At 52.7% G+C, this 13,563-nt stretch overlaps 6 protein-coding genes across 6 annotated transcripts; 3 read left to right on the forward strand and 3 right to left on the reverse strand.

The window, feature by feature from the left end:
- Positions 1-424: 424 nt before the first annotated feature.
- On the forward strand, positions 425-3,101 carry N7509_002406 (F-box protein; the record flags this gene model as incomplete). Its single annotated transcript, XM_056627043.1, has 2 exons — positions 425-614; positions 676-3,101. 2 exons carry the CDS (start codon positions 425-427, stop codon positions 3,099-3,101), a joined length of 2,616 nt encoding a protein of 871 aa, XP_056492838.1.
- A 482-nt stretch (positions 3,102-3,583) lies between these two features.
- N7509_002407 (40S ribosomal protein eS26) lies at positions 3,584-4,423 on the reverse strand (the record flags this gene model as incomplete). The annotated part of the gene is made up of 4 exons (XM_056627044.1): positions 3,584-3,689; positions 3,758-3,860; positions 4,028-4,155; positions 4,401-4,423. The coding sequence occupies 4 exons, from the start codon at positions 4,421-4,423 to the stop codon at positions 3,584-3,586; spliced, it is 360 nt and encodes a 119-aa protein (XP_056492839.1).
- Positions 4,424-5,021: 598 nt separating this feature from the next.
- N7509_002408 (CBS and PB1 domain protein) lies at positions 5,022-7,262 on the forward strand (the record flags this gene model as incomplete). Its single annotated transcript, XM_056627045.1, has 4 exons — positions 5,022-5,240; positions 5,347-6,220; positions 6,275-6,369; positions 6,426-7,262. 4 exons carry the CDS (start codon positions 5,022-5,024, stop codon positions 7,260-7,262), a joined length of 2,025 nt encoding a protein of 674 aa, XP_056492840.1.
- Positions 7,263-8,225: 963 nt separating this feature from the next.
- On the forward strand, positions 8,226-11,965 carry N7509_002409 (nuclear import receptor PSE1; the record flags this gene model as incomplete). Its single annotated transcript, XM_056627046.1, has 5 exons — positions 8,226-8,408; positions 8,595-9,068; positions 9,140-9,571; positions 9,624-11,689; positions 11,758-11,965. The coding sequence occupies 5 exons, from the start codon at positions 8,226-8,228 to the stop codon at positions 11,963-11,965; spliced, it is 3,363 nt and encodes a 1,120-aa protein (XP_056492841.1).
- Positions 11,966-12,295: 330 nt separating this feature from the next.
- On the reverse strand, positions 12,296-12,703 carry N7509_002410 (uncharacterized protein; the record flags this gene model as incomplete). The annotated part of the gene is made up of 1 exon (XM_056627047.1): positions 12,296-12,703. One exon carries the CDS (start codon positions 12,701-12,703, stop codon positions 12,296-12,298), a length of 408 nt encoding a protein of 135 aa, XP_056492842.1.
- Positions 12,704-12,759: 56 nt separating this feature from the next.
- On the reverse strand, positions 12,760-13,461 carry N7509_002411 (uncharacterized protein; the record flags this gene model as incomplete). The annotated part of the gene is made up of 2 exons (XM_056627048.1): positions 12,760-13,136; positions 13,236-13,461. 2 exons carry the CDS (start codon positions 13,459-13,461, stop codon positions 12,760-12,762), a joined length of 603 nt encoding a protein of 200 aa, XP_056492843.1.
- Positions 13,462-13,563: the final 102 nt, after the last annotated feature.

Raw genomic sequence — 13,563 nt, forward strand, 5'->3', positions numbered from 1 at the left:
TAATTAATTTTATCCGTACAAACTTTCTTTGCGTCTGCTTTCATCCCAACGTCACTCATAAAAGCAAACAGACATAAGCCAGAAGCCGGCTTGGCTGGTGACCACCATAGGTACGCTCTCAGCGACGCCTTCAACCAAAACAGCCGAACGAGGATGGAAGTCTGGAGAGTAATATTTGCGAATAAACTCTTTAGTGGCGATAGATACGGGGTTGCTGTGGTACATCATGGATGACGGATGGGGCCAAAGTCAGCCCGACGGGGAAGTGCGGGGCGCTCACAACGTGGCTGAGTCGAAGTCGGGCAACTGACCAGACCCTCTTCAACGTCAACACTGGTAGCAAGGAACTGACTGGTTACGAGAATCGAGATACATAAATGATGCAGGTCATCCTCTCACAATATTTGGCCCCACCCACCCGACAATGAATCTGATTCCCCCGTCATACGAGTCAGCGACAGACCGAGATGCATGGGTGATAATTGCCCACTACATACCATCCAGCGATCTATGTGCTGCTTCACTAGTTAGCCATCGATGGCACAATCTCTTTGTGCCTTTTCTGTGGGGCGATCCTGCGTCTCATTTCGGCACGGACAATGATGCTGTTTACGGTAGATTCCTACGGCCGTCTACATGTAATGGAATAGCCCAAAGACTGACACATGCGAACAGTGGCTCTTACGCGGTTCCGAAGAACTCTCAAATATGCCAGACCAGAAGTGCGAGCTTTGACACATACACTTCACCTTCCGCCTGCTTTGTCAGAGATCTATGGTGGCCCACGACCAGGATGGCTGCGCGATATTCTGGAGTACTTGCCTTGCTTACAGTGCTTGATGGTATCGAAATTACCTTTCTTCGACCACAATGCCATGGTTGCACTCAAGAGCCACCAACATGTCCAATATAATGTTCGTCTTCTGCTTGCAGACCATGAGCCAAACACTACGTCTTCGGGCCTAGCGGAAACAATTGTGCGGTTTCCTCTATTGACATATCTGGATCTTTCATATACAAAATCAGCAAGAGATCGTAGTGTGCTATCTTCAATCTCGCAGCTTGAACATCTACAAGTACTCAAGCTGCGCGGTATCGGCATGAAAGACAACGACGCCGAATTCCTTGCCAACGCAATCGGGATTCGCGTTCGATTTCTCGACTTGAGGAACAACTTACTCACTGATATGTCGGTCCGTTCTCTACTGCAGGCTTCTTTCCATTCGCCCGGTCAGCCAATACAGCAGCAACCTTCGAGGCGAACTGGTACTTCTCCCGACCCATTCTCTCAATCCATACGAATGGGTGAATCCGACTTCTTGAAATCCCCCCTATTGGATGAGCAGATCATCAAGCTCCTAGTTCAGCCGATCTCAAACAATCCTTGGGTTGAGGACCTCCCGCATACCGGCGTCACACACCTTTATATCGCAAACAATCAAATCACCGTTGAAGGCATGGCAAGCCTTCTAGCTAGCTCCCGGCTCCATGCTCTCGACGCTGGAACAGTGCATACCGCTGATCTTATACACGCGAAGACTCTATCACAAAAATCCGGGAGGTACCCGGGAGCGGAAAAGCTCGTGCCTCTCTTAGGTAACTTGGCTGGGGAAAATTTGACATACTTCCGAGCAAATCATGCTGTTCTTACCGCAGAGCCGCCAGCAAAAGATGTTGCATCAGCAACTGAATTTCTACCAGAGCTTCCATCTGATGATGTCAGTCGTGAATTCGAATTGGACGCCAGCCAAGAAGTTCATGAAATGGCTGGAGACGAACTGCCCGTTTTTGAACTGGCTGATACCTCAATATCTGATGCTTCAAGCTCTAAAGAAACCATCACCCTAGCTCAGCCCCGTCATTCAGCCTCTTACGAGGACGAGGCCATACCATCAGTCAGACGGGGTTCTGCTTTCGCCCCGGAGGTCATCTCACCAAACCGACATGAGGGGGATAACAACGACTCTGCAAGTCTGAGCCACAGCGTGTCCTTGGGCTCAAATGGATGGGGAATCCGACGACAGAACACAATGTCGTCAATATCAATCAGTGCTTATGGTGACTCGATAGGTCCCGACTCTTTAGGTCCCATAGCGCAGTGCAGCTCCCCGATATCAGGCGATGATCCTCGCGCCCAAAGTATACAGGAACTACTTTCCAAGCGTCCGCGAAATCAGTCAATCCCCATTCGAGGTGGGAAAGAAAGTCGATTCCCATACCTTCATCCATCCCATATTCCACACCTGGAGACCCTGGTATTGACAGATGTTCCGTCACATATCCCACCCAACTCCCCAGTACTATACACCCTCAAACGGTTTATCACGGCTTGTTCCAATGAAGCGCTTCTTGCGACACTACAGGCGGGCTCGGACTACTCGCTTCCACCAGGCAAAGCCCGACTACAAGCTGAGCAGCAACGGTCTCGGTCTTTGTTTGGCCTACGACGAATCATCCTCGAGATTACACCTACCGACACCTCCACTCGACTTACCACCTGGAAGCCCGCAAGTCAACATAACGGTATATCCAACTCGAGCACCGGCGATCGTGACTCGGAGAATCTCTGGGCAGCAGCAACAGAAGACTTCAGTTTCTTCGGCGAGGAAGAGTGCGGTATTCCTGAAAATGACCCGGGCAAATACTTCCCCATGGCCGTTCTGAATGAGAAGGTCTCACTCATGCATTCGGATGACGACTCCACTTACTCCGGCAAGGAATCGCCCTTGCCTCATGATGTCTCGCGGCAGGGTATAGCCTCTGTTCCGGGGCGGACTCCTAGCCCCTCGGGCCGCGAGGGAAGCCCAGAGGGCGAGCTAATCCAGAACGTTGACGTCGTTGCCGAACTTGCTGCTTTCCGCCGAACAAAGAAAGCGGAATATGAGCAAGTGGTGCGGCGGGAGAGAGGACGACGAAGCACGATGGGCAGCGGTATATCCAGTTTTCTGCCCGTGTCTGCGCCTCAGATCTCCATGGCGCATTTCGTTGAGGGACATTGGAAGGGCGAAGTCAAGGTGGTACGGAACCCAACGCCAAAGGGTCGCACTGGGACGGTGGATATGTATGGCAACTATTTTGAGAAGGGATATCTATACCCATGACGGGGAAATAGAAGATCCAAATCGCATGTCGAGCAACAGCAGTACCAGACAGATAGAAACTACGAATTAAATACTAGTTGTAACCATAAAATAAAGGGTGATTTTTTGGTATTTTCTAGCCCAGTGTACGGACTCGTCCTTCCCTCCAATCATGCAGAAGCCATCGTCATTTGGCTCAATTCGTCAAAAGGCACAAAGACAGGTTCGGATGGAATGTTTCAAGAACCCAGAAGATGGGGATCTCCCTCCGCATCCTCATCCGCCCAGTTATTTGATCAACTTGTGCCCATCCATTTTTGTCCATTTTTCTTGGTCTTGCGCAGTGGCATTTTGTCGGAAAACGTCCATCACAGATATCGCCCGAGGAAACACCACTGCGATCCGTCGGTCAAGAGCACGGGGAAAGGAAACAAAATAAAAGAAGTGAATTCATTTCAGACTAGTTCCATTTTATTTTGTTCGTTGGATCACGTTCCTCTCCTTTACAGAGCCTTAGCGGCCTGGGTAGGTTGCAGCTTCTTGCCGTCCTTGTTGTAGCGGATGCGGGGAGGGGGAGCACGGTTGCGGCGGCCTTCGCGGGAACGGACACTGTAGAGTAATTAGTTAGGTTTTGAACGATTCGGGCGGCTTGAGGTTGCGAATGAAGGATTGCGTACCGAACGATCTTGCCGTGGATAGCGCAGGAGACGCAGTACTGCAGCTTGAGGTACATCTTGGGGACGGAGTACTCGGCGAAGACGGAGGCCTCGGAGATATCACCTATAGATTGGACAATTCGTTAGACGGGATTTTGCTTCATTATTCGAGGGTGTTTCGTGGGCAGGGCCAGCGGAAGCCTCCAAAGTCAAGTCAAGTCGTATATGGCTTCGAAGTCTCCCGTCTGATGATAGATAGTGCGTGGGTGGAATGTTGTGAGGGTCACATACGGATGGCGGCGGACTCGACCATGTTGCGGATGGTGAAACGCTTGATGGCCTTGTCCTTGGGGACGCAGCGAGCGCAGTTGGAGCAACGCACGGGGTTAACGTGGCCGCGGCCGTTCTTGTTACGACCGCTAAAGAATCAATCAGTCATCGTGTTCCCTTTGGGTTTTGTTCATGTTCAAGTTGTGCGATGTATCCCCAGTTTGCCCCATTCTCCGTCGTCCGGCAATGCGCGTTTTTTTGTGTCGTGTTCTGCTGAGTTGTGTTCGATCTGGAGCGTAATAGGCGAATAATTCATTGAATTGGGTCGGCGTCATTGCGGAGATGTCGAATGGGGGACTGAGATCGCGAATTCATTGGGAGGGATAGGTCTTACTTGTTCGCCCGCTTCTTGACCATTTTGACGGATTTCTCTGTGGAGGGTCAGATGTTGGATCCTTCGACGGAAATGTAAAGGGGGGAGGTAGCGTACGGTTGATTTGTCGGAGGTGGGTTGTCGAAGCTCGCTCACTCAGTGACTCTTCCGGAATGGATGGGAGTTGATTGTGTTGTGGGAAGCCCTAAGCCCTTAAGCGAGACCCACGGACAAAGTTGACTGCCTTACCGCCTTGTGGCCTTGTGGCCTTGTGGCCTTGCTGCCTTAGTGGCCTTAGTGGGTCACCCCCGTCTGATGTCATCAGATATTTCTGCCTGACCGCCTTTCTGCCTTACTGCCTGCCCATCAAGCGGTGAGCTCATCACGTGGACAAGTCACGAGAAAGACCCCTCCCAAAAGGGGACTAGCGCCCGGGACAGCGCGAATGTTTACGCCCGTGCATCTACCGAACCCCCCTGGTCGAGGATCGTCCGACGACTACCCTTTTTTCTTTCCGGCTGGACGAACTCCCTTGCTTTTTTCCTCATACCAGCTCTTGTCGTTTGTTTGCTTCACCCCTCTCTCTCCCTCTCCTCCCCCCTCCGCCCTTCTTTGTTGTGTCCTTCCCCTCCTGGCATTATTATGTCGCATACAGGTACTTTTAGGGGAACGCCCAATAAAACAATCGGGAGAGGAAGGCTGCCCGACTTCGACAACTCAGGTGGTTCACATATCCCCCGTCCCCGTTCAGACCGTCCCGAATCCGTTGCCACTCCCAACACCCCGGCTAGCGACGTCGGAAGCGGCACCATGAGCGCCGCCAGCACCAGACAACGACAGACTCAGTCGAAGCGTGATGAGGTGCGTGATGGATGATATAGGATCGACATGCTTCAACATGCCTCGCCCATCTACCCAACTCCATCTTTTTTTTCGGATTGTCGACTAACTCACTGGGTTTTCGTAGGCTATCCGCCGCAAGATGGAGGCCGACCTCAACAAAAAGAGGCACAATCCGGCCAAAGCTCGCAGTTCCCGCAAGGCTCCTCCCGGCACCGTGCTGGCCCTGAAGCCAAGCCAGGCCCTTCAGATAAAGCCCTCCCTCAGCATCGCCGAGGCCGCCCAAATGATGGCTGCCAAGCGCGAGGACTGTGTTTTGGTTACCGACGACGATGAGCGGATTGCCGGTATCTTCACCGCAAAGGATCTTGCTTTCCGTGTGATCGGAATGGGGTTGAAGGCACGCGAGGTTTCTGTCGCCGAAATCATGACCAAGAACCCACTGTGCGCCCGAACGGACACTAGCGCTACTGACGCCCTCGATCTGATGGTGCGGAAGGGTTTCAGACATTTGCCGGTCATGGACGAGAACCAGGATATTTCCGGTGTGTTGGATATCACTAAGTGCTTCTACGATGCGATGGAGAAGTTGGAGCGCGCTTACAGCTCCTCCCGGAAGCTTTATGACGCATTGGAGGGTGTTCAGACTGAGCTGGGTTCGAGCCAACCGCAGCAGGTTATTCAGTATGTGGAGGCCCTGCGATCCAAGATGTCCGGCCCAACTCTTGAAACCGTCCTCGACGGTATGCCCCCGGTCACTGTGTCTGTCCGGACTTCGGTCAAGGATGCTGCTGCATTGATGAAGGAGCACCACACCACTGCTCTGCTTGTCCAGGACCAGGGCTCCATCACCGGTATCTTCACCAGCAAGGACATTGTCCTGCGTGTTATTGCCCCTGGCCTTGACCCGTCCAACTGCAGCGTTGTCCGCGTCATGACGCCTCACCCCGATTTTGCCCCGTCCGATATGAGCATTCAAGCTGCTCTCCGTAAAATGCACGGTTGGTTTTGCCCATTGACAATCAATACCTTGCAAGATACTAACATGTAAATAGACGGCCATTACCTCAACTTGCCCGTGATGAACGAGGGCGGCGAGATTGTTGGCATGGTTGATGTGTTGAAGCTCACCTATGCTACTCTCGAACAGGTACTACTCCCTACTAGAAGGCCGGCTAAAATATCTGTAACTAACGCAAGTGCTAGATCAACACCATGGGATCCCAGGATGACGAGGGACCCGCGTGGAACAAGTTCTGGCTTTCAATGGACCACGAGTCTGATTCGATGGTCTCTGGGAGTGCCAGTCACCAGCCCCATACCCCACACCGCTCCGTCATGAGCCCCGACCTGACCCGGTCAGGCTACGACAACAGTGTTCTCCCGAACGAATCCGCCTCTCACCACGGCGGCGAAGAGCATTCCGAGGTTGCTTCTCACCAACACCACCACCAGCCCGCAGAGGATGCCCCGTTCCCATTCAAGTTCAAGGCGCCCAGCGGACGGGTGCACCGTGTGAACGTGCTCGCCACGGCTGGTGTTTGTGATCTCGTAGCACAGGTGACCGCGAAACTTGGCTCTGAGCTTGAAGCTGTTGGTGGTGAGGCTGCGGTTGAGGAAGGCCGTCTGAGCAACACCGGCTATGCTCTCAGCTATATGGACAATGAAGGCGACACTGTTTCAATCACCACGGATCAGGATATGCTCGATGCCATCAACCTCTCACGTCACACGCGCCGCGACAAGGTTGACCTGTTTGTCCATGACCCAACCCAGCCCCCTATCCCTGCCACTTTGGACCCGCAGCCTGCCAAGCCTGCAACCCCTGTGGTGGAACAGAGCAGCCCTGTCCCCGAGGAGTCTCCGGTCGAGGAGCCTGTCACCAAGCACCGCCCACAGCAATCTTTCTCCTCGCAAAACCAGCATTCTGAGGAGCAACTCATCGCGGGTGTTCCTAATGATCTGCTTCTGCCCGGAGCTATTGTCACTCTGGCCGCGGTCATTGCTGGTGTCTTCATCCTCAGCCGGCCCAGCGGTCGCTAAATTCCCCCTTTAGACATCTTTCATCGTCATCGTCATCGTCATCTTCATCTTCATCTTCATCTTCATCTTCATCATCATCACCATCTCTCTTCGGTCTCATTGTCCTTCTAGCCCCTCTGTGGTTTCTTTTCCCGTCAATGGATCCTCCCAGCTCGACCTTGGTTCCTGTCATCTTTGAGAGTGCATACCCCCCTTCTAATATTGATATTCTGTGTCGCCTTCAGATACCGCTGTTCAAGTAATGATCAGTCGCGGCCTTAGTTTAGCCTTCAATGCAAATACTTACTATCTAGAGCGTTGGATAATATAGTTCAGAATGTCCGTTGCATATGGTCACGTAGGTACGAGTACTACCTAGGTAGTAGTGCTAATAATTACTAATACTAGTTGCTGGTGATCGTCGGCTATACATATATAACCGGACCAATGGTGATTAGTCCTAGTAGTATGCTTGGGTGTGAACTTAAATGGCTGGTAGGGAAGTACTACTAGTACTAGTAGCCATGGGAAAAGTCCAGTTTCAAGGATTCTTATCATACTAAAACCGATTAATCTGTTTCAGGTCTAGTTTGATGCTGGGGTATGAACTGTGGATTGTGCACGGGGGGGAGCCAAGACGATCATCAAGCCCAATTCAGAGTGAAAGAAAGCCCTGGAGTCTGAAACATAGCCTTCAATAAATTATCTTTTACATCTATCCAGGTGAATTATTCATTTACCTTCTCCTATTTCCCCAGTTCTGCTTGATCTCTTGTGTTGTCCTTCCCCAGGCTGACCAGGCCCGGCGCTATCGCATATCAATTCCCCTAATCATCAATCTTTTTTTCCTCCCTGTCCGCCCCACCAAAAACAAAACTCCTCTCTTCTTCCACCCCTCTTCACCCCCACCATACACTCCCTTGTCAAGAGCTCTTGATCTGGGTTGATTTTGTCTGTTGGATCTTGGGAACAGACACACCCACCATGTCCCTCCTTCCTCCCGAGGTCCACACCGCGCTGTCCCAGCTGCTGCGCGCCTTGAGCACACCCGACAACACTGTTCGATCGCAGGCGGAAGACCAGTTGAACAATGAATGGGTTCAGAATAAGCCGGATGTCCTACTGATGGGACTGGCTGAGCAGATTGGTGGAGCTGAAGACACATTAGTGAGTCTCCTTCCACTCACCCTCACCCCAAGGGAGGAGGTGGTGGTGGTGGTCCGGCCAACGACCACAGGAGGAACCGCCCAACTGTCGAAAAAATAAGAACAAGGGCGATGCGACACTCTCACCTCCTCCATAACACTGAGCAGACGGAATAGAATCGCTAAGACCATATCTCCCCCAAAACAGACCCGTGCTTTCTCCTCTGTGCTTTTCCGAAGAATCGCAACCAAGACCCGCAAGGACCCCGCCACTGGCGAGGCTAAGGAGGTCTTCTTGAGCCTTCCCAACGAACAACGAGTCGCCATCCGCGAGAAGCTAGTCACCTGCCTCACCACCGAGTCCGTCCTCGATGTGCGCAAGAAGGTTGGCGATGCCGTCGCCGAGGTAGCCCGGCAATACACCGACAATGGTATGCGGATCATCACCCTTGATACAACCTTGGGATCTAATGTCGGCTCTAACACGCTCAATCTTCTTGTTACAGGTGATCAATGGCCCGAACTTCTCGGTGTCCTTTTCCAGGCCAGCCAGTCTCCCGAGGCTGGTCTGCGAGAGACTGCTTTCAGAATCTTTACCACCACCCCTGGTATCATTGAGAGGCAGCATGAGGACGCCGTGGTTGGTGTGTTCACCAAGGGCTTCGAAGACGAGAATATCTCTGTAGGTTCGATCGCAGTGTCATTGGGCTGCTTTTCTCGAGCGGGATATTTTGATCGCTAATATTGTCCTAGGTCCGAATTGCCGCCATGGAGGCCTTCGCCGCGATGTTCCGTTCGATCAGCAAAAAGTCACAGAGCAAATTCTTCGGCCTCACTCCCGCCCTTCTTCACATCCTCCCTCCCCTCAAGGAGTCCAGCGAGAGCGAGGAGCTGTCCTCCGCTCTCCTCGCTCTGATCGAGCTGGCAGAGATCAACCCTAAGATGTTCAAGGCTTCGTTCAGCGACCTTGTCAAGTTTAGCATTAGTGTCATTGCTGATAAGGAGCTGAGCGATCAAGTTCGCCAGAATGCCCTAGAATTAATGGCCACCTTCGCCGACTACTCTCCAAACATGTGCAAGAAGGAAACGAACTTTGCTCAGGAGATGGTCACCCAGTGCCTGAGCTTGATGACTGATGTCGGTGCTGATGATGATGATGCCGAGGAATGGAACGCGTCCGAGGATGTAAGTTACCATATTGCTCTCAACATTTTGACGATTTTCTAACAACCCTCAGCTCGAGCCCGAGGAGAGCGATCTCAACCACATTGCTGGTGAGCAATGCATGGACCGTCTGGCTAACAAGCTCGGCGGCGAAGCTATTCTCCAGCCCGCATTCTCCTGGATTCCCCGCATGATGTCTTCCACCGCCTGGCGCGATCGTCACGCTGCTTTGATGGCCATCTCTGCTATCTCCGAGGGCTGCCGTGACCTGATGGTCGGCGAGCTCGACCAAGTCCTCGCCCTCGTCGTCCCCGCCCTGCGCGACCCCCCCCCCCGTGTGCGATATGCAGGCTGCAATGCTCTCGGTCAGATGAGCACTGATTTCGCCGGTACCATGCAAGAGAAGTACCACGGTATTGTCCTGAACAACATTATTCCTGTGCTGGGCAACACCGAGCCCCGTGTGCAGTCTCACGCTGCCGCTGCTCTGGTTAACTTCTGCGAGGAGGCTGAGCGCAGCATCCTCGAGCCCTACCTAGGAGACCTTCTCGGTCGTCTTTTGGAGCTTCTGCAGAGCCCTAAGCGCTACCTCCAAGAGCAGGCTCTTTCCACCATCGCTACCATCGCCGACTCCGCTGAGACCGCCTTTGGCCAGTACTACAACAACCTCATGCCGCTGCTGACGAACGTCCTGAAGGAGGAGCAGGGTAAGGAGTACCGCCTTCTGCGCGCCAAGGCTATGGAGTGTGCTACACTGATCGCTCTGGCCGTTGGCAAGGAGAAGATGGGCCAGGACGCTCTGAACCTGGTCAACATTTTGGGCAATATCCAACAGAACATTACCGATGCCGATGATCCTCAATCCCAGTACCTCCTTCACTGCTGGGGCCGCATGTGCCGTGTCCTTGGCCGCGACTTTGTCCCCTATCTGCCCGGCGTCATGCCTCCTCTACTGACTGTGGCTGCCGCTAAGGCCGACATCCAACTCCTTGATGACGAGGATCAGATCGAGCAGGTTGAGCAAGATGAGGGTTGGGAGCTGGTTCCTCTCAAGGGCAAGATTATTGGTATCAAGACCAGCGCTCTGGAGGACAAGAACACCGCTATCGAGTTGATCACCATCTACGCCCAGATCCTGGAGGAGGCTTTCGAGCCTTACGTTCTGGAGACCATGGAGAAAATTGCCGTCCCCGGTCTTGCCTTCTTCTTCCACGACCCCGTGCGTGTTTCGGCCGCTAAGCTCATTCCCCAGCTGCTCAACTCCTTCAAGAAGGCGCACGGCGGCCAGTCCCCCGGATTTGCTGAGATGTGGAGCAAGGTTGCCGAGAAGATCATTGAGGTGCTCAGCGCTGAGCCCACCGTCGACACCCTGGCCGAGATGTACCAATGCTTCTACGAGTCCGTCGAGGTTGTTGGTCGCAACAGCCTCACCTCTCAGCACATGCTCGCCTTCATTGAGTCCGCCAAGTCTACTCTCGAGGACTACCAGATGCGCGTGAAGCAACGGCTGGAGGAGCAGGCCGAGCTCGAGGAGGGTGATGAGGAAAACCTTGATTACGAATTTGCCATTGAGGATGACCAGAACTTGCTCAGCGATATGAACAAGGCTTTCCACACCATCTTCAAAAACCAGGGAAATACCTTCCTACCTGCCTGGGAGCGACTGATCCAGTTCTATGACAACTTCATCACCAGCCAAGATCCTACCCAGCGCCAATGGGCCCTCTGCATCATGGATGATGTTCTCGAGTTCTGCGCCGCGGAATCATGGAACTACAAGGACCACATTATGCAGCCCTTGGCCTCTGGTCTCACCGATGAAAACGCCGCCAACCGCCAAGCTGCCGCCTATGGTGTCGGTGTTGCCGCCCAGAAGGGTGGTGCGCCCTGGAGCGATTTCGTTGCCGCCAGCATTCCCAGCCTCTTCCAGGTTACCCAGCACCCGCACTCTCGTACCGAAGAGCACGTTTTCGCTACCGAGAATGCTTCTGCTAGTATCGCAAAGATCCTGCACTACAACGCCTCCAAGGTGCAGGGTGCCCAGGACATCGTGGTCACCTGGATCGAAACACTGCCCATTATCTACGATGAGGAGGCTGCTCCTTACGCCTATTCCTTCATTGCCCAGCTGATTGACCAGTATGTTTTACCTACCTCTTGACTATCCTACTTCCTCTCCAAGGCCAACTGCTAACTTCTTCTCCCAGACAAAACCCCGCCGTCATCAGCAAGGCTGACCGTGTGTTCGGATTTATCGTGCAAGCTCTCGACGCGGCGACTCTGCAGGGACAGACTGCCGCTCGTGTTGCCGCCTCGGCCAAGCAGCTGGTGGCCGCGACCGGTCTGAATGCCGAGCAGATCCTGGCAGGCGTCAACCCAGACAACCAGGAGCGAGTTCGCAAGTACTTCCAGTAGAGAATTCGGGTTTTGTTCTATATCCGTGGCACTGTTTCTTGCCCGTCCCGGCTGCTCTTTTGTTAATCATTCCCCTTGGCCATGTGAATCCGATGCTAGTGAAAGACCTGAAATGTTTTCGTTAATTTCATATCCCAATTTCTTACTCCCCTTCTTCCTCCCTCCCGTACACTAATTCTCGAGGTCTAAATGACGGTTTCTCTCTGGTCTAGCCATGAATGTAGATGGAATTGATATGGAGGCCTTGCTTATACTGATGGCTATGTACACTTGCCCCATTCCAATGGCTCTTCCCACCCATCTCTCTTTCTCCCCCATCTCCATTTCTGTTTAAAGTGAAGAAACTCGGCGGATCTCGTTGGCAATCACCTCTTGCAGACCCATTACCTTGGGCTCCCCAATAAGCCCATTATCCCGCTGCTCATACAAAGTGCCTCCCTCAGCCCAGATGCGGCGCAGAGTGAGCACCGTCGCAGCTCCATTTCCAGCGTCCCAGGCGGCTTTTTCCAGCTCGCGCAGTCGCTCAAGGGAGGTCTCCGAAACGGACTCCCATGGCTGACCAGTCGTCTGACGCTCAAACTCAGCCTGAATTTCAGCCGGGGTGGTGGTGAACGAGTTCACGCGCAGAGCTCGGTTACGAGCCTCAGGACCAGCGTTGAGAAGAGCGGACAGAACGAGGGTTCCCACGCTGTTATCATACGTTAGCTTATTTATCCAAAACAGCAAGATGCTTTCCATTTTTCCATGTATTTGAATTCAATGTAAATGCAAGGCAAACCAAAACAGGGAAATACTTACTCCTTCATCGTAGTCAAGCTAACCCTCGCCGGCCCCTTCTCACCAAGCAACACAGCCTTCCGTCCCTTAACATCCCATCCACCGGCTTCTTCCAGGCCGGGCGTGAAGTCAAGATACATTTCTGCAAAAGGACCCGTCACGACGTACGAGTAGTCGAGGTCACTGCGTGAAATTTCCTGCTCAAGAACAGCGCGAACCTTCAACTTCTGCTGATGGGGCTTTTCATTTGCCGAGGCAGGGCCGTAGGCAATATCTGTGCCATACTCGGATGGGAAGAACCATTTCACATCGGGACTTGCGGCTGCCAGACGAATTAGAGGGATCTGCTGGGCGAGGGTGTTTCTACCAAGGGCTGAGATGACGGTGTCGATTCCTGGGTTGATCATTTAGCCATTGTGATATAATTGAGGCGGGGAGGGGTGGGGGTAGTTATAGTATAGTAGTAAGTATACTATGATAGAGTGTCTGATACCATTGTATGCAGCCTTTACGGCATTCTCGTCGTCGACATCTCCAATAATAATCTCGATTTTCTGCTGCTTTAGCTTTTCCAGATATGCCGATTTGGTCTCGGCAGTTCGTGCGGAGGTGAAGATGGCTACTCGGCCGAAGGAATCGCGGGTGGTGAGGATGGCCTCCAAGATGAACGAGCCGATTTGGCCAGTCGCGCCGAAGAGGAGGATATTCTTAGCAGCCATGGTCTTAAATATTTTGTTTCTTTTTATATTCCGATATGCTTGGTTGTGATTCAATTGGATTTAGTATCTAGTACAGTAGATAACAACAAAAGAAAAGAGAAC

Source organism: Penicillium cosmopolitanum (assembly GCF_028827165.1).
Source record: "Penicillium cosmopolitanum strain IBT 29677 chromosome Unknown utg000004l:1.0-4361866.0:1.0-4365735.0, whole genome shotgun sequence".
Classification (NCBI taxonomy): Eukaryota; Fungi; Ascomycota; class Eurotiomycetes; order Eurotiales; family Aspergillaceae; genus Penicillium; species Penicillium cosmopolitanum.